The 27,661-nt window shown below is 38.6% G+C and overlaps 1 protein-coding gene across 1 annotated transcript; it reads left to right on the top strand.

Annotated features, from left to right (window-relative positions):
* The first annotated feature begins 4,135 nt into the window (after positions 1-4,135).
* LOC139324237 (vomeronasal type-2 receptor 26-like) lies at positions 4,136-18,608 on the top strand. The gene is made up of 6 exons (XM_070953954.1): positions 4,136-4,194; positions 5,634-5,925; positions 7,790-8,644; positions 9,095-9,322; positions 17,420-17,546; positions 17,713-18,608. Exons 1-6 carry the CDS (start codon positions 4,136-4,138, stop codon positions 18,606-18,608), a joined length of 2,457 nt encoding a protein of 818 aa, XP_070810055.1.
* Positions 18,609-27,661: the final 9,053 nt, after the last annotated feature.

Consider the following 27,661-nt stretch of genomic DNA (forward strand, 5'->3'; position numbering starts at 1 on the left):
GAAACATAGAAAACTATGGGAGAAAAAGACCTATTAGTCCATTGAGTCTGCCCTTTAAGTTTATTTATTTTTTCTTTTCTTTTTAATGTATTTTTTAATTATTATTTTTAGATCATAGATTTTTATTTTCTTTTTTACTTTTCACTTGCCACATACCTCTTTCTATGTGGAGGTGGAGATGGCAATAAGATATTATATAATCCTTCATATTCTAAAATATTAATAGTGGATGAATTGATTGGCAAATTGACAGTTCATTTTGGCCATGTTGTTAAAAATGTTTATCTTAATCATTTAGTTCTCAGAATATGGAATTACAATAATTAAGACTATGTAAAAAAAGTAGTCTATGTGCTTTCCATTAAAATATGTTGAAAATTATGACTCTGACTGATTTAACTTTAACTGTCTTTATAATTGTAGCCCAATTATGAACTTAACTCCCGGTACAAAGAATAAGTCAAGTAGAATGATATAACTAGAGTAGAAATAACAGAATAACAGAGTTGGAAGGGACCTTGGAGGTCTTAGATTATAACTCCCTGCTCATGCAGGAAACTCCATACTATTTCAGACAAATGGTTATCCATCTTTTGCTTAAAAACTTGTACTGGAGCACCCACAACTTCTCGAGGCAAGTTATTCCAATGCTTAATTGTTCTAAGAAATTTCAAATTAATTTCAAATTAAATGTGTCAATTTAATTTCTCCTTAGTTCAATGTCGGTTCTTCCCTTAATAAATTAATTAATAAATTAATTCCATCTAATAAGATACTTTGGAGAATAGGCTGACCCGCTCTTCTTTGTGATAGCCACTTAGATATTACCATGTTTCCCCAAAAATAGGACCTACACTGAAAATAAGCCCTAGAATTATTTTCAAGCCTGTGCATAATATAAGCTCTACCCCAAATATAAGCCCTTGTTAAAGGAGAAGGTGTGCCCTACACCGGAGGCAACGAGCATGCTGTTGTGGCTCCGTTGCCTGAGCCTGGGCTATTGACAGATGCAGACCCTGAGAGTGAGGGAGAGGAGTTGGCAAGGCCTCCCTCTCCAGGACCCTCCTCTCTGGCAATGCCTCCGCAGGACACCGAAGGCCAAACGATAGGCTCAGAGCCAAGCACGTCCCTGCAGCCACAGGTGGACAGCGACGAAGTAGATAAGTGCTGGCTGGACCCTCGACAGAGGCGCAGGGAGAAGCGTGCGCAGCAGAGGGGAAGGCATGCCAGAGATTAGCTGAGTCACTGGACCACACCCCACAGGGTATAAATGTGGGTGTGGTGGCCGGTTCAGTTTGTGACGAGCAAAAACTGGAAATACTCCATGATCTCTGCTTTACTGGACTTTGCCTGCTTTATCGGACTGCATTTGGATTAATCTTTGTTTTGTGTGAGTAAAGTCTGAATTGGCAGCTAGCCACTGGGTTGCTGCCAGCTTTATCATCAAAGAGTTTTGTCATGTGGCTTATTAACTCTGGGCCATCTGTGGGTGTGTGTGCGTGGTATGGGGACAGAACACATGCATGGGCCGAAAGTATCTTGCAGCAGCTGCAGACCACGTAGCACAGATGAGTTGATTACCTGTACAAGCATCAGACAGAGGCAGAAGCTGTGGAAAAGCCAAGAGTCAATGGGCTGGAGCAGCAGCCAATCACAAGAGGCTTGTCTTCACATGGCGGCACCAGCAGCAGATGGAGGCAGAATCACAGGGCAAAAGGCAGGTGATCCTGACATGCTGCGTAAGCCACAGGCAAGCCAAGAGATGTGAATACAAGCCTACCGGAGTGGCGGACAACCACAGGAGGCTCATCTTCACATCTCTCAGCTTGCTTGCATCCTGCATGGTGCATCTGGTTCACGTGCCTTCTACCCCACGCCTCTGCTTCCATCGGTTGCTATTGCCACTATGGGTTCCCAGGGCTGCCTGCTGACTCAAGCCCACCAACTCTTGGCTTTTTTGCAGTCCTCATGGCATGTCCAAATGGCCTGCCTTCCCTCCATGCCTCTATCTCCATCTGCTGCTTGGATAGGGAATCAACTCAGTTGCGATTTGTGAGCTGGTCAGCCCCAGAGTGTGCCAACCAAGGGACCAGCAGACTGCAGCTGCTGCCTAATACCATCGGTCCCCCTATGCAGGCTGATTACTTCAAAATCATATTTCCCTGAAAATAAGCCCTAGTGCTTATTTTGGAGCCCCCCAAAATATAAGATTGAGTCTTATTTGGGGGAAACATGGTCGAACACTGCAATCATATGACCCCAAATTCTTCTTTTCATTAAACTCCACATACCTAATTCCTGCAATCATCCGTCATGTTTCAACCTCCAGTTCCCTAATCATTTTTGTTCCTCTTCTCTGCATTCTTTCTAGAGTGTGTCAACATCTTTTTAATATAAAATCAACCGGCTGCTTATAAATAAAGGGGGATTGGAGCCTATAACACGAGGAGTCTCCTTCTCATAGCCATTCAACCACAAAATTTTCCTGGCGTGGAAAAAACAGTTACAATTACTTAGACTTAATGGATCTTCCTTGTTGAAGATCTCCAAACAGATCTAGAGGTTGGCTGCACATCTGGTGATGACTTCTGAATTACTTGCAATCCTCTAAAACATCCTTTAATTCTTTTGTAGAAATTCAGCACCTACCCCCTCCCAGAGGAATGAAATATTTTGAGGAATATTAAAAAGGGCAGAATATTATATTTTCGCAAAGGGAGAAATGGAGAAACATGTCTTTTTAGAGGCAGAAAGCAGCCCCCACTTTTTCACTTTTTCTCATTTTATCAACCTTAGAAAGATGGAAGGCTGAGTTGAGCCTGGTGAAATTTGAACTACCAAATTGCAGTCAGCCAGCAGTCAGCAGAAGTAGCCTGCAGTACTGCACTCTAACCACTGCACCATTACGCCTCATAACCCCTATATAACCCCATAGGAATCTGACAACAACCAGTAGAATATTAAAGGATACATTCAATTAATTGGTTTGATCACATTAGGCTCATGTCATTCATCAACCTGGGGGGAAAAATATGACCCACTTTATGTTACTTTGAGAATATGGATTAACAGTGAACTCATTGACTCATTGAAATGAGCTAAAGATCCAAGCAATATTTTATTTTGTAACTGTGTTAAAAATATGGCTTTCCAAGATTTTAGAACTTTCTGTTCTGAAATTTATTCACCTTGTAAATGTAGCCCAATTGAAAACTTATCTCCAATGACATTTATTTCTTTGCATAGTTACGAGGCATTACACCCTGCTCTAATCCCAAAGGATTTTCAGAAACTTACAGACCTGCTTCTATTAGGACATTTAAACCAAACATCATGATAAAATTGAACTACAAATACAATAACTGAAAGTAGTTAAAGACCCTCCCAAAAGAATAAAGGGGTCTGTGTGGAAGTCTACAATAGGATGGGACTGCTTGTCTTTGGCTTTTTGGATCAGTCATTTTTTAATCTGCTTCCAAGAATTCATCACAGTGGGAGACAATGTTCTATTGTTCCAGAGAATTCCATATTTAAAGGCATAGAATTAGTAAAATGTTTTTTTAAAGATATTTTTTCATTGGGATTGGGTTTTTTTCCTTCTAGCTCCAATATAATTGTCAGTTATGGGCCCTTTGGTTCTGAGCCCATGGATGTTATCATCCTATTTCTTACTCAAAATCTCTCAGGAGCTTCACTGAACATCCATCGATTTCTCTATAATTACCAGCAGAGTCTTGGTAATGCAACTTCTCAAATCCTTAGGGATGTCCAAGGGACAACTCCCCAAAATCAGGTGAAGACTGAAAGGTGCTATTATTTGTGGAACCAGAGGGCTAGAAATGTCATAATCTGAGAAAGAATATGTATGTGGACTATTTTAAATAATTAGAGCTTCTTCTTCTTCTTCTTTTAATGTTTCATTGTTGCAGATGGCACTGATTCATATCTGGGGATGAAAATCTTCTTGAAAAAGATGGTATTTTTCCTGGCAGTAATAGCAGTCCTATTGCCAGGGGTTTCATGCCTTATTTCTCATACTGAAGCATGTTCCATGGGGAAACCTCAATTTATTAAGCACAAGTATTTTATGCCAGGAGATTTCACGATAGCTGGGATACTCTCTCAATTCTACATGATGTCTGATCGAGTGGATTTCAGAAGACATCCATCTGAAGAACTGTTTGATGTGTTCATGTAAAGACTTTCTCTTCTTAGCTGTAGCATGTCTCAAACCAGATATCTTTCTCTAAGAAGATGCCTGGACTGAGTTAATTAGTGGTATTGCTTGCAGCACAAATTATTTCTCCTGGTTCCTTCATTCTTAAGCTAATAGAAATGGATTTCCACTGATATATTTTACCTGGCAAATAAATTACAAACACACATAGATATGCACATGTTTAAGGCAGATTTCATCCCAGAGCTTCTGTTCAAATTCTATATTGGGCTTTTTTCATTTTCTTTCTGTGGAATGAATTTTCAGTGCTCTATTATTGAAACACTGTTTATAGCTAATTGAATGTCAACCTTTCCCAGTTTAATTTTTCTTCTGAATATTAGGGAACAATGGCACTATGTAGTACTTTTAATTTGTTTGTTCAGCATGTATGGAGTACAAATGTAGGGCTGCCCCAATGAAACCGGTACAACTTTTCCTAGATAAGTGATTCCAGAAAAAGAGTTCCATACATCATTTATATGGAACATATGAAGAACGGTTGCAGGAATTGGGTATATCTAGTTTAATGAAAAGAAGGACATCTTACAATGTTCCAATATCAAAGGAGCTGCCACAAAGAAGAGTGAGTCAAGCTATTCTCCAAAGCATCTGAATGTAGGACAAGAAGCAATGGATGGAAACTAATCAAGGAGAGAAGCAACCTAGAACTAAGGAGAACTGTCCTGACAGTGAGGACAATTAATCAGAACAATTTGCCTCCAGAAGTTGTGAAAGCTTCAGCACTGGAGGTTTTTAAGAAGAGATTGGATAATCATTTGTCTGAAATGGCATAGGGTTTCCTGACTTCCAAAGTTCCTTTCAGCTCTGTTATTCTGTTTACTCTCAAGTAAGGTTTAAAATACATTTTCCTCCTCTACCCATAAAAGTATCCAAAGTGAAGACAGAAGAGCAAAAAATACAAGACTTAGAAGTAGGTCTGAGAATTACAGGTAGATCATAATGTTATTATTAATGTTCCTTCAAGCAATCCATCAGTTTCCTAGTGAATCATTTTTAGAAATCATAACAGCTGGCTTAAAAAAAATAATATTTTGTCCAAGACCATTTTCCCTTTCATTGAAACATAATGTTTTAGACAACTCTCAAAAATTCCTCTCTCTTTCTCTCTCTCGTCCCCCCCCCACTCTCTCTCTCTCTCTGTATATATGTATAAGTGTGGGTGGGTGTGGGTGGGTGTGTGTTGGTTATGTAATTTATATATTATTGCTATCATTCAATCCATCTGTGGCAAAGTGAAAAATTTTGGAGTGCTAACGCATTTACATGCTTTCTTCTTGCATGGTACTATGCAATCTGTTTTTTTCTTCTTAGCATTTAGCAGAATTGTAAATAAAGTATACATAATGCCACATTTTTTAAGAGAAGAAATATGATTTGTAATGTATCTGTGTAGATTTTATCTACAGAACTACCAACATATCCTGGCCTTAGTTTTTGCTGTAAAGGAGATCAATGAAAACAATCACATTTTATTCAACGTGACTCTGGGTATGCACCTCTCTAACAGTTATTTCATGGCGAGATGGACCTACTTGGCTTCAATGGAGCTCCTCTCAACACGGGGTAGATTCATCCCCAATTATAAGTGTGATACTAAGGAGTGGGCAGTGTCTGTTATTGCAGGACCTAACTCTAACATCTGTCCCTTCATGGCAAATGTTTTGAATGTCTACAAGATGCCCCAGGTAAGCACCCCTAAAAGTGCTTCCCTCCTCAGCTTCTTTTATACTGCAATGAATTAGGGAGAGTCAATTCTGAGATGGTTATAACATTTCCTGAATGAGATGGTTATAACATTCTTCTTTTAATTGTTTTTATTAAAGTCTATTATATGATAAAATATATAATAGATATCTTTTGATATCAAGAAAGGTAAAGAAGAGGAAAGATAAAGTCAAGAAAAATCAAGAAAGAAAAAGAAATAAACAAAGGTGTAGAAAGAAAATTAAAAACCAGTGTTTTCTGATTTTTTTAAATTTCATTTTTATAAATTTTATTCATAAACATTTTTGAAAAACAGTGCATTGTCAGAGTATCATTTACAAACAGAACAAAGCCAAAGAAAGTTGTTAGTAAATATTAGCACACAAACTTATAGCGAAAGTAATAATATAATAGCAGTAATAATAATATAACCCAAAAACTTAAACTAGGTTTCTTCTTACATTAGCTGATTTACATTTTTATCATTTACAGTACCTCTTTATTTACAGTACAATTTACAGTACCTCTTTATTTTCAATATTGATAATATTAACATTCATAATCTTACTTTCTCTAATTTCTACCTCTTTTCTCTATCCATTCATAAAATTTATTCCATGTGATAGTATTCTGAATCTTCTTTATCTTTAATTTTTAAAATTAGTCTGTCCATTTCAGCACAGTCCCAAATTTTTCTAATTAAAACCTCGTCCAGTGGGATGTTAATATTTTTCCAGTATTTAGCATATATGATCCCTGCTGCCGTCAGTATATGTAACACTAAATATGTGGTCACTTTATCATAACTCTCTTATAGTATACCTAAGAGGCATGTTTCTGGTTTAAACTCAATATTTTGTTCAGTTATCATTTTCAGCCAGTTATGCGTGTTGTCCGAATATTTTCTTGCTTTACCGCATGTCCACCTCATATGGTAATAGGTGCCTGGGGTCTGGTTGCATTTCCAGCATTTGGCGGATAGGTTACTGAACATTTTCGCCAATCTCGCAGGTGATAAATGCCACCTATAAAACATTTTGTATAGGTTTTCTTTGTATGCCGAGGCCATAGTCGATTTGTAATTTCTGTCCCAAAGTTTTTGCCATTTCTCTAATTCTATATTATAAATGAATTTTTTTGCCCAGGCAATCATCATTTCTTTAACTATTTCTTCCTCCATTTTATAGTTCAGTAAATAATTATATATATATATATATATATATATATATATATATATATATATATATATATATATATATCAATTTTTCATTTGTCACCATTAACATTTTGTCAAATGCTGTTGATTCTTTATTTACACCCTATGTTCTAACATCTTTCTCATATCTTGACTGAATTGGGAAATACAGCCACCAAGCTAGATTTACCCTCTCGTTCTGCAGTTGTTGCCTAGATTTAAGGTTTCTGATTTTTTTTACTCGCAGTAGGGTATATGAAAAAGCTACAACCTCAATCTTTTCTTTACATTTCCCGTTAATTCAAACCATTTTTATAACAACAAAGTCGATCAAATCATCAAAAACTATAAGCAGTTTCATTTTTTTCCCATTTTAATTGTGAATTCAGAAGTGGTTCCCAGGTGGAAACAAAACTAAGTCAATTGTTCCCTTTAATTAAAACTGTTGATTTTGCCATCTCGCTCACAAATTAATGCATTTCTGTCTTTAGCTTTGTAATTATACTACTTCTAAACATCAGGTTTTTATGAACAAGATTAGATATCTATTAATGTTTGCATTAATGTTTACAGCAAAGATTTTTCAAAAATAATAAATACTTCACTTTGGAAAATCATGCCCCTCCTTTTTTTTCTTCTTCTACATTTAGCTGATATATGGATCTTCTCCTATGAGAGATGACCAGATACAAGCTGCTTTCTTCCATCGCTTTTTCCCAGATGGTGACCAACAGATTATGGCTATTCTCCAGTTGCTGTTGTATTTTAGGTGGACATGGATTGGGCTAATTTTCCAACGTAATGAGAGTGGAGACAGATTCATTCAAAATGCTGTTCTGTTGTTTTCCCAACAAAGTATCTGCTTTGCGTTCATAGAAGAGATGCCCCAGCAAACATTTTCTAATGATTTTGCGGAAGCCTCTAAATATTTTAGCAAAATGTACATTACTGTCATGAACAGCACTACCAATGTCATTATCCTATATGGTGAAAACCAAGTTACCATGACTTTTAGATTGTTGCCCTATTATGGAGACTTTGATGATATACCCATCGAGAGAAAAGATAAAGTTTGGATAATGCCAGCCCAGATGGAGTTTACATCCGTTCCCTTTCAAAAAACTATTGCTATGGACATTTTCCATGGTGTTATAAGTTTTGAAGTTTCTTCCAAGGAGATTTCTGGATTTAATAAATTCCTTCAGATGAGAAACCCAACTTCAGAAGTGGAAGACCATTTATTGAGAATGTTTTGGAAAGATGTTTTTGAATGCTCCTTTCCTAAAGATAATTTAGATGAAGACGCTGGGAGATTGTGCACTGGAGAAGAGAAGTTGGAGAATCTACCTAAGTCTGTGTTTGACACCACCATGACTGGACAGAGTTACAGCACCTACAATGCAGTTTATGCTGTGGCACATGCTTTACAAGCCATGTTTTCCCCTAAACATAAAACAAGAGCAAAAGTTGGGAGAGAAATGTTTTTGACTCAAAAGGCATGGCAGGTAATAAGAGACTGAATGAACATTTCCCATTGTTCTTCTCTCTAATGCAGTGCTCTGTCCTACTCTTATGAATACACCAATGACACCTATGATTTTAAGACTCCTGCTACTCCGTTTTCCATATCCTTTTGGGACCTAGAGAAACCTTTGTAACTGTGAATAGGTAAAAAGGCTACAACAATAACACAACAGTATAGAGGAAATGATTAAGGTGCAATAAAATGTGCCTGTTTGGAATGGGTTCAAAACATCTGTGGCAGGGGAGAAACATGGATGAGGGGTTACAAAACACTAATTCTATTAATGAACTCAGTTGTATTAAATCATTATCCATAATTTAATACCATTGATATTGATCTCCCTCCCTCCCTCCCTTCTTTCTCCCTCTCCCTTCCCTCCCCTCCCTTCCCCTTACCTTCTTTTTAATTACCAAGCTTTGCTTCCTTTTAGTTACATCACTATTTGAGAACCATTGCATTCAATAACACTGCAGGAGAGAAAATTTCCTTTAATGAAAATGGGGATTTAGACACTGGATTTGACCTTATCAACTGGGTCACATTCCCAAACAGGACCTTTGTTAAAGTCAAAGTTGGAAAGATTAACCCAGCGGCTTCTCCAGATAAGCTATTCACCATTTCTGCACAAGACATCACTTGGCCTACCATGTTTAACCAGGTATTTCCTGCTCAGATTTCAAACTGTGTATTCTTCCCCATTCATTTATTTATTTATTTATTTATTTATTTATTTATTTATTTATTTATTTATTTATTTATTTATTTATTTATTTATTTATTTATTGGTTCTATTTATATGCTGCCCTTCTCCAGAGACTCAGGGCGGCTTACAATGCGTCAAGCAATAGCCTTCATACTTTTGTATATACCTGCTTAATAGGGCTTTTGGCCCCCCCAAGCAGTGTTCTTTTTTATACAAAGTCAGCTTATTGCCCCCACAATCTGGGTCCTCATTTTACTTGCCTCAAAAGGATGGAAGGCTGAGTCAACCTTGAGCCTGGTGAGATTTGAACTTGCAGTAATTGCAGGCAGCTGGTGTTACTTAACCACACTTTAGTCTGCTGCGCCACCAAGGCTCTTCCCTTCTTGTTTCCAGAATTATTGATTCAAATGGATCTTACATTTAAAGTTGTCAGACCGAAGAAATAATGACCAGAGACAAAGAAATAATGACCAGAGATTTTGAAATACAAAGACTTACATCTCTGTAAAGCAAAATAATATACTGATCCTCATTAAATGTTTATGGTTTTAGCAGAATTTAATCCAATAGCTGCTGTCTATTCCTGCTGGCATTTCAAGCTTGTCTAGTTTAAATATATATTTGAAAGTTGCTAAAATATTTAAAGCTGTCATATAATTCACAAAGTAATAACAAGACATAAGAAATATCTCAATTTTCTGTTAAACAGTCCCGTTAATCTGAACATTGATTTTCCCCACAAAAAAATAACATTTTCCCGTTAGTCTTCTCTTTTTTAGCAACCACTCTGTTGCTGAAGTTCTATTTTCTGCAATCGAGTTTGAAGCAGTTTACCTTGAGTTTGTATCGATTGTTTGCCTGTGTATTATTGTGGTTGAAGTTGAAGAAGTCATTGACAGGCAAGACATTATAGCAAACAATTTTGTGTACTATGCTTAGATCGAACTGCAGGTGGTGCAGTTCCAGATTCACGAAGCCCAAAATTTCAAGCCTGGTGGCATAGGGAATTCTATTGTGAGTAGAGGAGTGAAGTACTCTTTTTTTAAAAATACTTCTGAACCTGCTCAATCATGTTAATGTCCGATATACAGTGTGGGTTCCAGGTGGACAAGCTGTATTCAAGAATTGGTCTGGCAAAGGTTTTGTATACCCTAGTTAGCAATACAGTGTTACCGGAGAAGAAGCTTCGCAAAATTAGCTCAACAACTCTTAATGCCTTTTTGGCAATGCTGTTACAGTGAGCTCTGGGGCTTAGATTGTTTGAGATTAGTACTCCTAGGTCCTTGACAAAGCGAGGTTCGAATACGAGATCGTTTCTGCCCAACTTGTAATTTGGTGTTCTGATTTTTATTGCCAATGTGTAGGACAGAACATTTATTAGATGAATTTTGGAGTTGCCAATTACTCCATTCTGACACATTGTCAATTAGCTTTGAATCATTGCAAAGTCACAAGCCATCAAGGACCCACATCTTCCCAAGCTCCATGGAACCTTATCTATATGTTTCCCAGGGAAGTCAAGCAGTCTGGAGAGATTCCCGTATTATAGATAGTATTTGCCATAAGATAGTCCATCAATCAATCGGAATAGAGCTGGAAGGGATCTTGGCGGTCTTTTAGTCCAATCACTTGAACTAGTTGAACAAGTTGAACTAGTCAATTTAAACTCTTCATGTGTTGATCTATTGAGCATAGTACTTAGAATAATAAAGTTGGAAGCAACATTGGAGGTCTTCTAGTCCAACCCCCTGCTCGAGCAGGAGACCCTATACCATTTCACATAAATGGTTGTCCAGTCTCTTTTTGAAAAACTCCAGTGATGGAGCACCCACAACTTCTGAAGGCACGCTGTGCCATTGGTTGGTTACTCTCATCATTAGGATATTTCTTCTTATTTTTTGGTTGCTTGTCTCCTTGGTTAGTTTCCATCCATTGTTTCTCGTCTTGCCTTTTGGTGCTTGGGAAAAAAGTTTGACCCCCTTGTCTTTGTAGGAACCCTCAAATATTGGAACACTGCTATTATGTCACTCCTAGTCCTTCTTTTTCATTAGACTAGACATACCCAATGGACATACTCTGTAACCATTCTTCATAAGTTTTAGCCTCCAACCTCCTAAACATTCTTGTTGCTTGCTTGCTTGGGCCTGACAGTTATTGTTGCCATCTATGATCCTCTTGATATTAATGTGAAATCTGCATCATGTGCTGCTATCTATCTTTTTCTTTCTTCTTTATCCTCAATGTCCTCATTTCTTAGGCATGCATTATAGCTGGCAAGGCCATCTTTTAAACTTGTCACCAAAATATCCTCATTCTTCTTCCCTTTTTAAAAAGTTGTGGTTTGGTTTCTTTCCTAGAGATAATCTCTTCTACATGTCTTCTGTGTATTATCCACTTTGCTTCTTATTGAGTCCTTGGAAACAACCTCAACATCCTTTCCTTTGTTGCTTTCAATTGTATGTTCAAACAAGCCTGCAGCTACTTGTTACACTTTTTTTCTTATTTGTTTTAAAAACATTCTTTTTTCTCTTTTACTTTCAAAGTATGGGCTGAACCACCATTCTTCTTTTCTTCAGCAACAGATGAATGGCCACCTACCATTTTAGGTACACTGCAGTGGTGGGTTCCTCCCAGTTCGGTCCGGTTCGGCTGAGCCGGTAGCGGTGATGATATGATGTCACCGAACCGGTTCTCCCCCCTGCCCTCCCAGCCCCCCACCCACCCACGTTATTCTTATCTTTTATTTGGTCCCACCCTCAATCTATTGCTGCCTCCTGAGTCCCAGCTGATGACTAGAGGGAAAAAAACTGTTTAAACTCTTGCCGTGGCGCTTCAAAGGGCCGTCCTACAGCTGATCAGTGTTAGAAACAAACAAATGAGTCGGGTCGTAAGTGCGAGGACTGGTCGTAAGTGCGAGGACCTTCCAGAAATGACTCTGACCAGCTAGCCACGCCCACCTAGTCACATGACCTCCAAGCCACACCCACAAAATAAGCCACGCCCACAGAACCGGTAGTAAAAAAAATTAGAACCCATCCCTGTTACACTGGAAATAATACAATTGTCCTCAGCCTATCCTAAGGTGCTGGGAAGGCTATTCCTAATCATTTCCCCATATCAAAAGTGCAGGTTTCCCCCATCTGCTATCTTTCCTATGTATGCTGGTTTACGCTGGCAAGTATGCCCCCCCCACCATCCTCAAACTCTGCTTTCTTTCTTCAATGGTCATTCATCGGGGCTGCCTGGATGGTTGTTATTATTTACATTTATTCATTAAACATGAAACTTAGCCAACTGAACATTTAAAAATGTATCACAAATATTATTGACTGGCACTGATATAGGTTGCTGCCAACATCCTACGTTATCGACCAAGTATGTTCTTAAAATGTATGTTGTCCTGAGTAGCACAGTCTTTTGCAGCTCCGCTGGCGTTACAGCAGGAAGCTGCAGATTATTATTATTATTATTCTCTTTTATTCATTAAACATGAAACTCAGTCAACTGAACATTCAAAAATGCATCACAAATGCCATTGACTGGGGCTAATGATTGCTGCCAGCGTCCTAGGTATCAACCAGGTACCTTCTTAAAAGATATGATGTTCCGAGTAGCACAGGTTTTTGCAATTCTGCTGGTGTTATTGCAGGAAGTTGTAATTTCTTGAAGTGTTTTGTAAAATTCTTTGACATGGTACCAAGTGCCCTGATGACAATGGGTATCACTGTTACATGTTTCATTCATAGCCGTGTAGTTTTGATGGCCAGATCGCGATGATGATTGGGTATTTTTTAATAAAAAGTTTTTTATTTAATAAACATTAAAAACATTGGACACAGTGTGATCATCCTGGTCTTAACATATCCATACATATTCTCTCCATAATAACAAATGTAATTACTATTTAACATACAATGCTACTTTGTTCTTATATACATATCCCTTGTTTTCATTTACTATCTATTTACTATTTGTTTACTATTTACATTTATTAATACTATCCAGTATTAATTCTACAGACCCTAAATCTTTTTTGTTGGAACTCCTTTTCTCCTTTCCAGCCAATAATACACTTTATTCCAGATTTTATAGTATTCTGTCTCATTCTTGTTATTGAGTTCTAGTATCAGCCTGTCCATTTCTGCACAAGTCAAAATCTTCCTTATTATTTCTTCTTCTGGGAGGATTTTTTCCTTTTTCCAGTATTGTGCATAAACCAACCTTGCTGCTGTTATCACATGAAGCATTAAGTATATTGATTCTTTGCTATAATTCTCTTTTATAATTCCTAGTAGGCAGTGGTGAAATCTAAATAGTTTGGCCACCGGTTCTGTGGGCGTGGCTTGGTGGGCGTGGCTTGGTGGTGGTCATGTGACTGGGTGGGTGTGCCCAAGGTTTTTTTACTTTTTAAAGCATTGTTAACAGCACCTGACCAGCCTGACCCCACCTCATCAAGCCAGACCCAACGCTTCCTAGCCCTGAAGATTGCCCGCCTTTCCACCTCAGCCACCCAGTCTGGGAGATGATGGGGGGGGGAGAGAGTTTCTCCCCCTTTTCACTCACCCCAAGCTTCCTGCTGCAGATTTTTTTTTAATTAATTTATTTATTTTTTTTAATTTGATTTATATGCCGCCCTTCTCCGGAGGCTCAGGGAGGCTTACAATGTGCTCAGCAATAGCCTTCATCCTTTTGTATATTTATACAAAGTCAGCTTATTGCCCCCACAACTGGGTCCTCAATTTACCTACCTTAGAAAGGATGGAAGGCTGAGTCAACCTTGAGCCTGGCGAGATTCGAACCTGCAGTAATTGCAGGCAGCTGGTCTTAATAACAGGGTGCTTTAAACCACTGTACTACCAAGGCTCCAAGATTTTCACACCTTGCTTCACGTGCCCGGGCTAGTCGCCCTTGTCTTCTTCTTCTTCCTCCTCCTCTCAGTCTTCCAAATGGAAAAAAAGCCAGGACGAAGTGCAAAAAGAAGCACATGCTTGCTCCTTGCATTTTTCCATTTGTAGGAAGCTTTCGTACCTGTGAAGGCAAGTCTGGCTTCCTTCCCTGCTCACTAAAAACCTCACCAGTACTGGTGTGTGCACGGGTTGTGTGTGTGTGTCTTTGCTCCTGGTCTTTCGCAGCAGACCGTGCCCAAAGTCCCATCCCTGGCCGGCTGAACCAGAGTCAGGGAATTCATCCCTTCTGGCCTTGTCTGGGTTGGGCTGGCCAAAGCCATCCCCAGATCATGCTCCTTGGGCGTGGGTCTGCTCTGTGGAGACACCTTGGGGGTCATGCAGCATGACAGCCGATTTCCACTGCTTTTAAAGTCCTTGGAGCGGATCCGGGCACTGCCATTCCAAGCCTTCCAGGGGTGACCACCGTCTCACCTGTTGCGCCTCTGTCTCTGGTGCAGCAGGAGCAGCCAAGGCACCCACTCCACTTCCCGGGGCAAAATTTTGTGTTACTTCCCATTTATTATTACTCTTGCCTCTTGATTAGAGTATATTGCTTTAAACACATTCATAAAGTTTTCACCGAATTCCATATATTTTAACTGTTTCAATATATAGTCCCAATTCACATTATCAAAAGCTTTTTGTGCGTCTAGAAAAATCAATGACATTTGTGTCTCACTCTGCACTTCATAGTATTCTAACACATCCAATACTGTCCTCATATTATTTCTTAATTGCCGTTTCGGCAAAAAAAACCATTTTGGTCAATGTGCATAAAATTATTCAAATATCTTTTTAGTCTTTCAGCCATTATTGCCATAAATATTTTGTAGTCCGAATTCAGCAGTGATATAGGTCTATAATTTTGGATAAGTGTTAAATCAGTGTTTGCCACAATAGACCAAGGTTGGTGATAAGACTGAAGAATTGTGTTATGAAGAAATTGTTTTGATTTAGTTTAGACTATGCTGAGAATGAGTTAATTCTCAGCCGTTCTAATAAAGTATGTTTGTTTTCGAACTGTTTGCATCTAATACTACCTACTTGGGCCTGGGTCACAACATCTGGTGCCTTTGCTTCTTTTAATACCGCATTATATATCTTAATTAGTATTTCTCCTAAGGACTCTTGTATTTCTATATATAGTTCCGATGGTAATCCGTCAGACCCTGGCGTTCCATTATTTTTCTGTTTTTTAATTGCCTCTATTAATTCGGATATACTTATATCTGTTCTGTCCCCGTCGCACGCACACACACAAACAGACAGCCAGGAGTTAATGAATCAAACAGTCAGGAATTCCTTTAAGATAACAGTCTTGGCAGTGAACCATGAACTACCTGCCAAGAGATTTTACTCACTAAGGGAGGTTTTGTCTCCTCAGTCCGATATACCAAATTAATTCCTCAAAGCAAATAATTGTCAAAGTCCAGTCTGAAGAAATCCAAAAAGAGATTCTAACAGGGCTCTAGAAACATGATATGACTTCCGAGCTTTTCAATTTGTCCGTCACAAGGCCTGAATAGCCGACACACCTCCTTTTATCCCTTGTGGGGTGTGGTACAGTGACTCAGCTCAATCTCTGGCCCGCCCATGCCTCTTTCTCTGCTGCGCATGCTTATCCTTCCGACGCTGTCTGGGATCCAGCCAAAACTCATCCCCCTCGCTCTCTATCTGTGGCTGCTCCAAAGTGCCTTGCTCCTGGCATATCTCTTGGCCTTCGGAGGAAACCTGAGGCATTGCCAGAGAGGAGGGTCCTGGAGAGGGAGGCTTTGCCAAATCCTCTCCTTCACCTTCTGAGTCCTCTCCCTCTGTTAGGACAGGCTCGGGGGTCGGAGTCACAACAATATTTTCATTCAGCATGTTTTTTTATCTCCTCTGGGACTTTGGGTAGTTCAGCTTTCTGGAAACAATGTTGTATTTTTTCTTCTGTACTACCATGATGATGATTGTTCTTGTTATTTTTCTTGTTGTTGTTATTTGGGTAGTATTCAGCAGTGGAGTGGTGGAATGCTTAAAAAAAGAATCAGCAGGGGAATAGTGAAATGCAGGAAACAGAAATAAATACTGTGTAGTTTCTATGGTCAGGTCGCAATATTTCAAAAAATTTTCCAGTTCTTTTTCTTCTACTCTGGCATCTCCTGGTACAGCGATATCAATAAACTTATTGTTATTGTTATTGTTATTGTTGTTGTTGTTGCTGTTGCTGTTGCTGTTGCTGTTGCTGTTGCTGTTGCTGTTGCTGTTGCTGTTGCTGTTGCTCTTCTTCTTCTTCTTCTTCTTCTTCTTCTTCTTCTTCTTCTTCTTCTTCTTCTTCTTCTTCTTCTTCTTCTTCTTCTTCATTTGGGTGGTATACAGCAATGGAGTGGTGAAATGCTTAAAAAAAGAATCAGCAGGGCAATAGTGAAATGCAGGAAACAGAAAGAAATACTGTAGCTGGGTGTATGAATTTAGAAAAGAAGGGCTAGGGGGGACATCATAGCAGTCTTCCAATATATGAGGGTCTGCCACAAAGAAGAAGGGGTTGACTTATTTTCCAAAGCACCAAAAGGCAAAACTAGAAACAATGGATGGAAACTAATCAAGGACAGAAGCAACCTAGAACTAAGGAGAATTTTTCTGAATGAGAACAATCAACAACTTGCCTTCAGGGGTTATGGATGGCCCCTCATTGGGGGCTTTTAAGAAAAAAATGGACATCCATTTGTCTGAAATAGAATAGGGTCTGCTGTTTGAGCATGGGGTTGGACTAGAAGACCTCCAAAGTCCTTTCATCTCTGTTATTCTGTTTGCTCTCAAGTAAGGTTCAAAACACATTTTCTTCTCCTACCCATAAAAATACCCAAGGTGTACTTTTACATCTTGTACTTGTAAGATCCCTTCCAACTCTGAAGATGGGGGGGAGGGGGAGGGGGAAGAGGAGGAGGGGGAGGAGGATAATGGATGGGGATTCTGTCAATTTCCCCTTTATGTCCAAGATGAGAGGAATAATGGTGAAATTGTTGTTTTTACTTTGTTACTTTTCCCATCAATTCTTGAAAGACATTCAAGTAGAATGTTCTGAAACTTTTGAGTTTTAATAAATCCTGGTTTCACTTCTTGATAGGTTCTACCTCTTTCTGTTTGCAATGACAATTGCTATTCTGGGTCCAGGAAGGTGAAAATAGAAGGGAAGCCATTTTGCTGTTATGATTGTGCTCCATGTGCAAAAGGGAAAATTTCAAACCAGATGGGTAAGAGCTGTGTTGTGCAAGACTATTCAGTCTTCTTAATTGTGATTAAAAATGCTAATTTTCAAACTTCCTACAACTGACTTCTAATGTGGTGATCGAACTAATGATATACCTATATAAAAGAAGCATTTCTAGAAATTCAACATGATGTTTTGTTTTTTTCCAGATGCGGTTGACTGCTTTCAATGTTCAGAAGACCAATATCCAAACAAGGCTCAAAACCTTTGTATTCTAAAAACAACCACCTTCCTGTCTTACAATGAGCCACTCGGAATCACCCTGGCCAGTGTTAGTCTCTTCCTTTCTTTCATCACAGCTTTGGTGCTGGGGATTTTCATTAAACAGAGGGACACACCCATTGTCAAAGCCAACAACAGGAGTCTCACCTACATTCTTCTCATTGTTCTCCTGCTCTCATTCCTTTGCAGTTTGCTATTCATTGGGCAACCTGACCAAGCAAAATGTTTCATGCGACAAGCTGCTTTTGGCATCATATTCTCGGTAGCCCTTTCTTGCATATTAGGGAAAACGACTATTGTTGTTCTTGCTTTCATGGCCACCAGGCCCAGTTCCAAAATGAGGAAATGGGTGGGGAATAGGCTGGCTTTTTCGATTGTCCTATTTTGCTCCCTGGCACAATTTACCATTTGTACAGTGTGGCTGACAATTTCTCCCCCATTCCCAGATTCTGACATGCACTCTATAGCTGAAGAAATTGTCCTACAATGTAATGAAGGTTCAACCACAATGTTTTATATCGTTCTTAGTTTTCTGGGAGTCTTGACTTCTGTCAGTTTCACAGTAGCCTTCCTAGCTAGGAAGTTACCAGATAGCTTTAATGAAGCCAAATTTATCACCTTCAGCATGTTGGTCTTTTGTAGTGTCTGGATATCATTTGTTCCAACCTATTTGAGTACCAAAGGGAAATACATGGTGGCTGTGGAGATCTTCTCCATTTTGGCTTCAGCAGCTGGATTACTGGGCTGCATCTTTTCCCCCAAATGCTATATCATTATTATGAGACCTGATTTGAATACAAAGGGACAGTTAATAAAAAAATAATCCTGAATACGAAGTTCAATTTTCTCATTGATTCAATGCAGCCTTCCCCCCTACTCTAACCAAATAATGAGGTGACATTAATGAGGACCTTTATTTTCTCCAACCTGAATTCTCTGCTTTTGGTCTTTAAGATACAACCTAGAAATTGAAGCAGTTCCTGAGTTCTTGTCCTGATCACTTTCATGACTATTGTTATCTCTTATGGCAGCCTTTTTCTACTAAGCCATGCCTTCTCAAAGTATCTATAGCACAGCAGAATTCAATTTCCTTTAATTCTCAAAATTTACCTTCTCCTGCATACCCAGTTATCCTTGTTTCCTTTTCCCAACAACATACATTTCTTGGATCCAACTAATGGATCCAAGTAATGTATCCAGCTGACATTACTCAAAGTAAATCCATTCTCATTCCCAAAGATCAGAGTAATTTATAGGGATTGACTCAATTAAGCTTTGCTCCAGCATATGATTATTTCCTAGGGTGCTTATGGAAAAATTATACTTATTGTTAGATAATATATCTAGGAAACCAAAGACATGGGAAAAACTCATGACTTTGCAGGTAGGCACTATAAATAAATGAATAATGATAGACCCCCCCCCCCAAAAAAAAAAAGATTTAGAGGATAGGGATGAATATTGTGAAATCCAAAAGCAGGTCATAGTTTAGGTCTAATTGGGTACAAGTGTTTCATCAATACATGCCAGTATGAATCACAACTATGAGTAGGTTGTGGGGAAATATACTTTTATGGGAACATAGAAAACTATGGGAGAAAAAGACCTAATAGTCCATTGAGTCTGCCCTTTAAGTTTCTTGCTTTTTCTTTTTAATGTATTTTTTAATTATTAGTTTTAGATCATAGACTTTTTTTTAAAAAAAATAATTTTTAATTTTCTTTTTTACTTTTCACTTGCCACATACCTCTTTGGAGGTATGGCTATATGCAATAACATATCCCTTGATATTCTAAAATATTAATTGTGAATAAATTGATTGACAAATTGATTGACCTTGGAGATCTTATAATCTAACTCCTAGCTCAAGCAGGAAACACTATACTATTTCAGAGAAATATTTGTCCAATTTTTTCTTAAAAATCTGTGTTGGAACACCCATAATTTTTGGAGGCAAGTTATTCCAATGATTAATTGTTCTGTCAGGAAAGTTCTCCTTTGTTCTAGGTTGATTTTTCCCTTGATACCTTCCATCCAGTGGTAAAATCCAATTTTTTTTACTACCGGTTCTGTGGGTTTGGTTTGGTGGGTGTGGTGTGGCTTGGTAGGTGTGGCTTGGTGGGTATGGCAGGGAAAGGATACTGCAAAATCCCCATTCTCTCCTCACTCCTGGCAGAAGGATATTGCAAAATCTCCATTTCCACCCCACTCTGGGGCCAGCCAGAGGTGATCTTTTCTGGTTCTCCGAACTACTCAAAATTTCCGTTACCGGTTTTCCAAAGTGCTCAAAATTTCCGGTACTGGTTCTTCAGAACCTGTTAGAACCTGCTGGATTTCACCTCTCCTTCCATCCAGTGCTTCCTGTCCTGCTTTCAGGTCCTTTGGAGGCTAGGCTGACCCCCTCTTCTTTGTGGCAGCCACTTAGAAAATAGAACACTGTAGTCATATGACCTCAAATTCTTATTTTCATTAAACGAGACATACCTAATTCCTGCAACTGTTCTTCATGTTTTAGCCTCCATTTCCCTAATCATTTTTGTTGCTCTTCTCCGCATTTCTTGTAATATATCTTTAATATAAAATCAACCTACTGCTTATAAATAAAGGGGGATGGAAACCTATAACATGAAGAGTGTTCTTCTCATAAGCATTCAACTACAAAATTTTCCTGGGGTGGAAAAAAACAGTTGTAATTACTTGGGCTTACTGGATCTTCCTTGTTAAAGATCTGCAAATAGATTTGAAGGTTGGTGATGAGTTCTGAATCATTTGCAATCCTTTAAAACAGGGGTGTGAAACTTGTTTTCATTGAGGGCTGCATCAGGGTTGTGTTTGACCTCGGGGAGCTGGGGTGGGTGTGGCCAGCTTGACATCACTCATGTCAGGGATGCCTGTTGTGGCCCAGTGCTCTGCCAATGAAAACGGGCTCCCAAGCTCTGTTTTCAACTGCGACGGCCTCCTGCAACCCTCTGCCAGAGAAAACAGAGCTCAGGAGAGTCGCATGCAGCTATCCCGGGTTCTGTTTTTGCTGGCAGAGGAACTGCAAGCCAGTCCTTCGCTGTCTTCTGGGCAGCCCTGCGGGCCAGATCTAAACACCCAGTGGGCCAGATCTGGCCCCTGGGCCTTGAGTTTGACACCCCTGCTCTAAAACATCCTTTCATTCTCTCATTTTATAGATTAGGGCGTACATTATAGCCCTAATAATGTAGGGCTACATTAGGAGGGGGGGGAATCATTTTAAACTTCCCAATCTACACACTGCCATGTAAGTGTCCAATGATCTTCTCTACAACTACAAAGCACAGGTAGCATTTTCAAGATTATCCAAGCTCAGCTAGGTCCTGCCATAGAGCCTAGGTTGAAACAGTTGGTGTCTATATTTCTTCTTGTCTATATTTATGTTCTACCAGTTGCATTATATAAGGTTGGTTATGCTCTCTCGAGGTTATGTATGGATGTACGAAATGGAATTTTTTAAAATGGACATATCCACAGCTTCTTAGTAAAAGTTCAGAGATGGTTTGACATTTGTTGGATTTCTTTTTTTTTCAGCTTCTCTGTCTAAGCTGCATCTGTTGCTTGCTTAACAGCAGGTATGAAATCCAGCAGGAATTTGAGCAGTTCAAAGGACCGGTAGCAGAAAATTTGAGTAGTTCGGAGATCCGGCAAATACCACCTCTGGCTGGCCCCAGAGTGGGGTGGGAATGGAGATTTTGCAATAACCTTCCCCCAGAAGTGGGGAGGGAATGGAGATTTTGCAGTATCCTTCCCCTGCCACGCCCACCAAGCCACACTCATCCAGCCACACCATGCCCACCAAGCCACACCCACAGAACTGGTAGTAAAAAAAAATTGGATTACACCACTTTTAACAGTGTCTAATGCAAATAATAATACCTGATCTTTGTCTTTACCTTCAAGGGAGATTTGCAGCCACCTGATGAGATGAAATATTAAGTTGGATAAATGTAAAATCCTAAAGATGACTTAATATAACAGACAATTATAAGAAGAGAACCTTGTTATCTTTGGTGGCCAAAATTAGAAGGCATGTATATTCCAACCAATATATTTTATTTAAATAGGCTTAAAAGGCTATTAAATAACTTTTAAATTGTATTAAAAGATATGAACCAACTGATTTTTATTTTTTATTTTTTGCTAATCACATTAGTGAAGTGGTGTGATGGGAATTTCATTGAAGAATATGTCTTTTTAACATTGGATAGCACATATTTGATATAACCTGAGAGTGAACTGTAACATATTTTTAAACAAGCCAGTTAAATGCTTGGGGCAATTCCCTATTTCCTATATTTTTATGTACTTGAATTATGTTAACAACTACTATTTTTGTCTTCCCTCTCCCTCCCTCTCCCTCTTTCCATCCCTCTCCCTCTCTCCCCCTTCCCCTCACTCGCTCTCCATTTATATTTCCCCTTTTTTCACTTACATAATCAGGGAAATCACAATGTGCTCTGATGCCATTGTATCAATAAACTTAAAAAACCTTTCTCCAAATATTTAGGAGTTAATATGTGTAGTTTATGAATAGCATTAAAAATTGCAATAAAAAGCATTAAAAGGTTCTTTTCTTACTCTCATTTAGATGTATCCCTTTCTTAGATATGTCTCATTCAATGACAGCAGTGGAAGAACCATTTCTTTTGACCAACATGGAGAATTAGTAGGAGGGTTTGATATCATCACCGCCCTGAGTCCTTCGGGAGTAGAGCAGTATATAAATTCAATTAATAATAATAATAATAATAATAATAATAATAATAATAATAATAATAATAATAAACTGGATCACATTCTCAAATCAGTGTTTTCTTAGAGTCAAAATCAGAAAGCTGGACCCACAAGCCCCCTTAGACCAAAGGTTGACTATTTCCATAAAGGACATTGTCTGGCCAACCCAGTTCGAAGATGTAGGATTCAGGTTGTTTCAATATCTCTTTATTTTCTTATTTAAAGTTCAAGGAGCTTCAATGCTCAACTTAATAAATTGAATATTTTTAATAAACAAAACTATCATCGTTTCTACATCTGTCAATTAGAATTGTTTTCCCCAAATATCAATGACAATTATAAATATAATTTATAATTAAATTAATTTAAATATAAAGGTCAATGCCTGGAATGCACTACCTGACTCTGTGGTTTCTTCCCCAAAACCCCAAAACTTTAACCTTAGACTTTCTATTGGTGACCTCACCCCATTCCTAAGAGGTCTGTAAGGGGCGTGCATAAGTGCACCAATGTGCCTACCCTCCCTGTCCTAATGTCTCCTTTTATTCGTATCCATTTCATGTATTCATAATCATGTTTATACTTACATCTGTTATCTAATACTGTACATGCTTGACAAAATAAATAAAAAAATAAAAATAAATAAAAAATATTATTCTGATATTTTTACCTTGCCTCTTCAACTGGACAATATTTCATGCAAGTACCTTTTGTCACCGAATAGCTGAAGAATTCTGATGGCAAAAATGATTGTGTTTTGAAACTGTTGACCTTTATTTCCTTACCAATGTCGAACACAAATGGATCAATCCTTTCTCCGCTCTTTGCTTATTGTTGTCTCTCATTCAGGAATTTTGCAAACTCCCCAAAAAGAATTTGAGCTATATTTCTTTCCAATAATAGCATAAATTATGGAAGATTCACCAAGATTCTCTGTAAGCTCTTTCAATATGACTGAGGATTGTAGAAGTTTAAATTCATTAATGGAAGAGTTCTTCTCCCTAAGAAGTATATTTCTAGAGTCCTCATTCTCAGTGAGATAGGAAGGAAGGTGGGTCTTTTTCAGATTTTCAGTCTCTCTGCAAAAATGTAGATTAAATGCACAGAGGACAATGAGAAGTATTAAGGTTAAGGTTCCCCTCGCACGTGTGCTAGTCATTCCCGACTCTAGGGGGCGGTGCTCATCTCTGTTTCAAAGCTAAAGAGCCAGCGCTGTCCATGGTCATGTGGCTGGCATGACTAAATGCCAAAGGTGCACAGAATGCTGTTGCCTTCCCACCAAAGGTGGCCCCTATTTTTCTACTTGCATTTTTTACCTGCTTTTGAACTCCTAGGTTGGCAGAAGCTGGGACAAGTAACAGGAGCTAATCCCATTACATGGCACTAGGCATTCGAACCGCTGAACTGCCGACCTTTTGATCGACAAGCTCAGTGTCTTAGCCACTGAGCCACCACATCCCTGTAGAGTAGAATAGAGGGGTGGAACTCATCCCATTATGCGGCACTAGGGATTCGAACCGCTGAACTGCTGACCTTTCGATCAACAAGCTCAACGTCTTAGCCACTGAGCCACCACATCCCTTGAGAAGTATTAGGTCTGCCTTATTCTAGTCTGCTCCTTTAGACCAAAAATTGCTAAAATGCACAACTGAGCTTTTTCTGATTCTTGCATATTTAATCTTCTTCTGTTCTTCTATTCATGGACAGGAACAGCCGATTTCCTTGTGTAATAAGAAATGCCATTCAGGTTATAGAAAAAGCACAAAAGAAGGAGAACCCTTTTGCTGTTATGCTTGTACTCCATGTTCAGAAGGGAAGATCTCCAACCAGACAGGTAAAAAGCCTTATCAGAATATGGGTTAGATTTCAATATTTGAACACCACCTAACCCTAACCCTAACCCTAACCCTAACCCTAACCCTAACCCTAACCCTAACCCTAACCCTAACCCTAACCCTAACCCTAACCCTAACCCTAACCCTAACCCTAACCCTAACCCCTTTCATTTACTTAAAAATGTAGAAATTTATAACCTTTCCTATAACTATCATTATTTGGATAGCTCCTAAACCCAATGGAGTATTTATAGTCACCCAAAGTGCAATCTCCAGGAGGTATCTCAAAAATCTGTGACTATGATTATGATTATGACAAACCAGACCCATATTGCTTCTGATGACATCTGGTTGTAAATAAATGTTCACTTTTCTCTAATACTGTTCCAGAAATTAGCAACAACACTGGAAATGAAGTTTCAATCTTCAAAATCTCCCTTTGTATAATTTAATCTCTGGAACTATTAAATTTATCAGACTTGAATGCCCTATTTTTTAATTTTAATTTTTTTTTAAAAAAAGACACCGTGATTGCTACTACTTATATTCTTAGGCATTCTTGGGTGTTTGGATATGATTCAAATTAAATTTCCACCAGCTGTAAACTGTGAATCTAATTTTGAATTATCCACGCATAAGATTGCATTACAAAAAAATGGCATGAAAAAATAGCAACAATGATGTATTGGAAGATCCGCAAATTTCATTTCATTTTCATTTATTTAGTTCGTCTTACATGTACATGATAACAGGTATAAGTATAAACATAAATCTGAACATAGTAAATGGTACGAATAAGTAGGATAAGTAGGATAGGGACAGTAGACATGCTGGTGCACTTATACACGCCCCTTACTGACCTCTTAGGAAAGGGATAAGGTCAACAGTAGACAGTCTAAGGCAGTGGTTCCCAACATGCACCCCACGCCCCACAGGGGGGCAATTTGATTTTTAATGGGGGCAATTGGAACCTTGTTTAAACCAAGTTAATGGCCTTTTAGGCTTCTTCCACATGAGTAGGAGTTCACTTTTTGAATATTAAGAATTATATGTCACGGGGGGGGGGGCATCAGAATTTTAGAGATGTTTCGGTGGTGACATGGCCAAAGAAAGGTTGGGAACCACTGGTCTAAGGTTAAAGTTATGGGGATTTGGGGATGTAACAACAGAGTCAGGTAATGCATTCCAGGCATTGACCACTCTGTTACTGAAGTCGTATTTTCTGCAATTGAGTTTGGAGTGGTTTAAAGTGAGTTTGTATCTATTGTGTGCTCGTGTATCATTGCAGTTGAAACTGAAGTAGTCATTTACAGGTAGTACGTTGTAGTGGATAATTTTGTGTACTATGTGTAGGTCGGACCGTAGGCGGCATAGTTCTAGGTTGTCCAAGCCCAAAATTTCAAGGCTGGTGGCGTAAGGTATTTTATTGTGGGCTTTACAGCTCTCTCTAAGCGGTTTACAGAGTCAGCATATTGCCCCCCAACAATTTGGGTCCTCATTTTACCCACCTAGGAAGGATGGAAGGCTGAGTCAACCTTAAGCCTGGTGAGATTTGAACTGCCAAATTGCAGGCAACCAGCAATCAGCAGAAGTAGTCTGCAGTACTGCACTGTAACCACTGCGCCACCGGGGCTCAATAATACCATTTGCCAACAAGCAAGAACTGGTGGGACTATAAAACAGACAAAGAGATAAAAAATGAAGAAGAATAAATGCCCTAGGATTTAACATTTCAAACAGGCAAGCACCTGCCACATAACACTCCAGACTTAACAACTGTTAGTAAAAACATACAAAGAAATTTGAATAGTGGACTGGCAATACTGCAATACTTGGAGACAGCAAAAGAAGAGAAAGACCTGCAAATAGAAATAGGATAAGTGTGGCAAAAGAAAATGTATTATCAATAGTTATAGGTGCCTTGGGTGCAATCCCAAAACAACTGGAGCATCACTTGAACATTGACAAAATCACAATTGGTCAACTGCAAGGACCCGGTAGGTAGACAAAAATGCCGAATCCAGTCTGAACATCTGGCTGACAATGCAATGATTAATAATAATAATAATAATAATAATAATAATAATAATAATAATAATAATAATAATAATAATAGAAGAAGAAGAAGAAGAAGAAGAAGAAGAAGAAGAAGAAGAAGAAGAAGAAGAAGAAGAAGAAGAAGAAGAAGAAGAAGAAGAAGAAGAACTGTAAAAAATCATGAAATATCGCGACCTGGCCATCGAAACTACACTGCTATGGATGAAACATATAACAGTGATATCCATTGTCATTGGGGCACTTGGTACCATGTCCAAGAATTTTACAAAACACTTCAAGAAATTACAGCTTCCTGCAATAACACCAGCGGAACTGCAAAAAACTGCGCTACTCGGAATATCATATATTTTAAAAAGGCACCTGGTTGATACCTAGGACGCTGGCAGCAACCCGTATCAATCATTAGCACCAGTCAATGGTATTTGTGATGCATTTTTGAATGTTCAGTTGACTGAGTTTCATGTTTAATGAATAAAGTAAATAACAACAACAACACAACAACAACAACAATAATGCAGAATATAAGGAAAAACAGCTGGATGACAGATTAAAGAGATGGAAAACCAAAACTTTGCATGGACAGCACTTGAAAAAAATTGAAGGAAAATGTGATGACAACTTTACACGGGCCTGGCTTAAAATGGGAACCATCAAGAAAGAAACGGAAGTTTTAATACTCGTTCCTCAAGAACAAGCACTACAAACTAATGCCATGAAAGCAAAGATACAAAAATCCACTGACAATCCAAACTGCTGACTTTGCAACAAGAAAGTCGAAACTGTTTCACATTTAATATGTGAATGCAGCAAAATCGCACAAACTGATTACAAAGCTAGACATGACCAAGTTGCTAAATTAATCCACTGGTCATTATGTAAAAAATACAATTTACCTGTATCAAAAAAGTCATGGGAACATAAAGTGGAAAAAGTTAATAAAAATGAGAAGGTGAAGATCTTGTGGGACTTTTGAATACAGACGGATCTTCACTTGGAACACAACACGCCAGATATCACAGTTGTCAAAAACCAAAACAATTTTGGTTTATTGGACAACAATTGGACAACAATTTATTGACATCACAGTACCAGGAGATGCCAGAGTTGAAGAAAAAGAATTGGAAAAAATCATGAAATATCGCGACCTGGCCATCAAAACTACACAGCTATGGATGAAACATGTAACAGTGATACCCATTGTCATCGGGGCACTTGGTACCATGTCCAA

Source organism: Pituophis catenifer, unplaced genomic scaffold, assembly GCF_029215685.1.
Source record: "Pituophis catenifer annectens isolate HBS135680 unplaced genomic scaffold, rPitCat1.0.hap2 SCAF_15, whole genome shotgun sequence".
NCBI classification, from domain to species: domain Eukaryota; kingdom Metazoa; phylum Chordata; class Lepidosauria; order Squamata; family Colubridae; genus Pituophis; species Pituophis catenifer.

What these genes read in the sequence shown, in the direction of transcription:
- LOC139324237 (XM_070953954.1), top strand. Translation starts at nt 4,136, where the DNA reads ATGTCTGATCGAGTGGATTTCAGAAGACATCCATCTGAAGAACTGTTT. An exon ending in GAACTGTTTGATGTGTTCAT is followed by an intron (nt 4,195 to 5,633) that starts GTAAAGACTTTC and finishes GTATCTGTGTAG; the next exon opens with ATTTTATCTACAGAACTACC. An exon ending in ATGTCTACAAGATGCCCCAG is followed by an intron (nt 5,926 to 7,789) that starts GTAAGCACCCCT and finishes TTCTACATTTAG; the next exon opens with CTGATATATGGATCTTCTCC.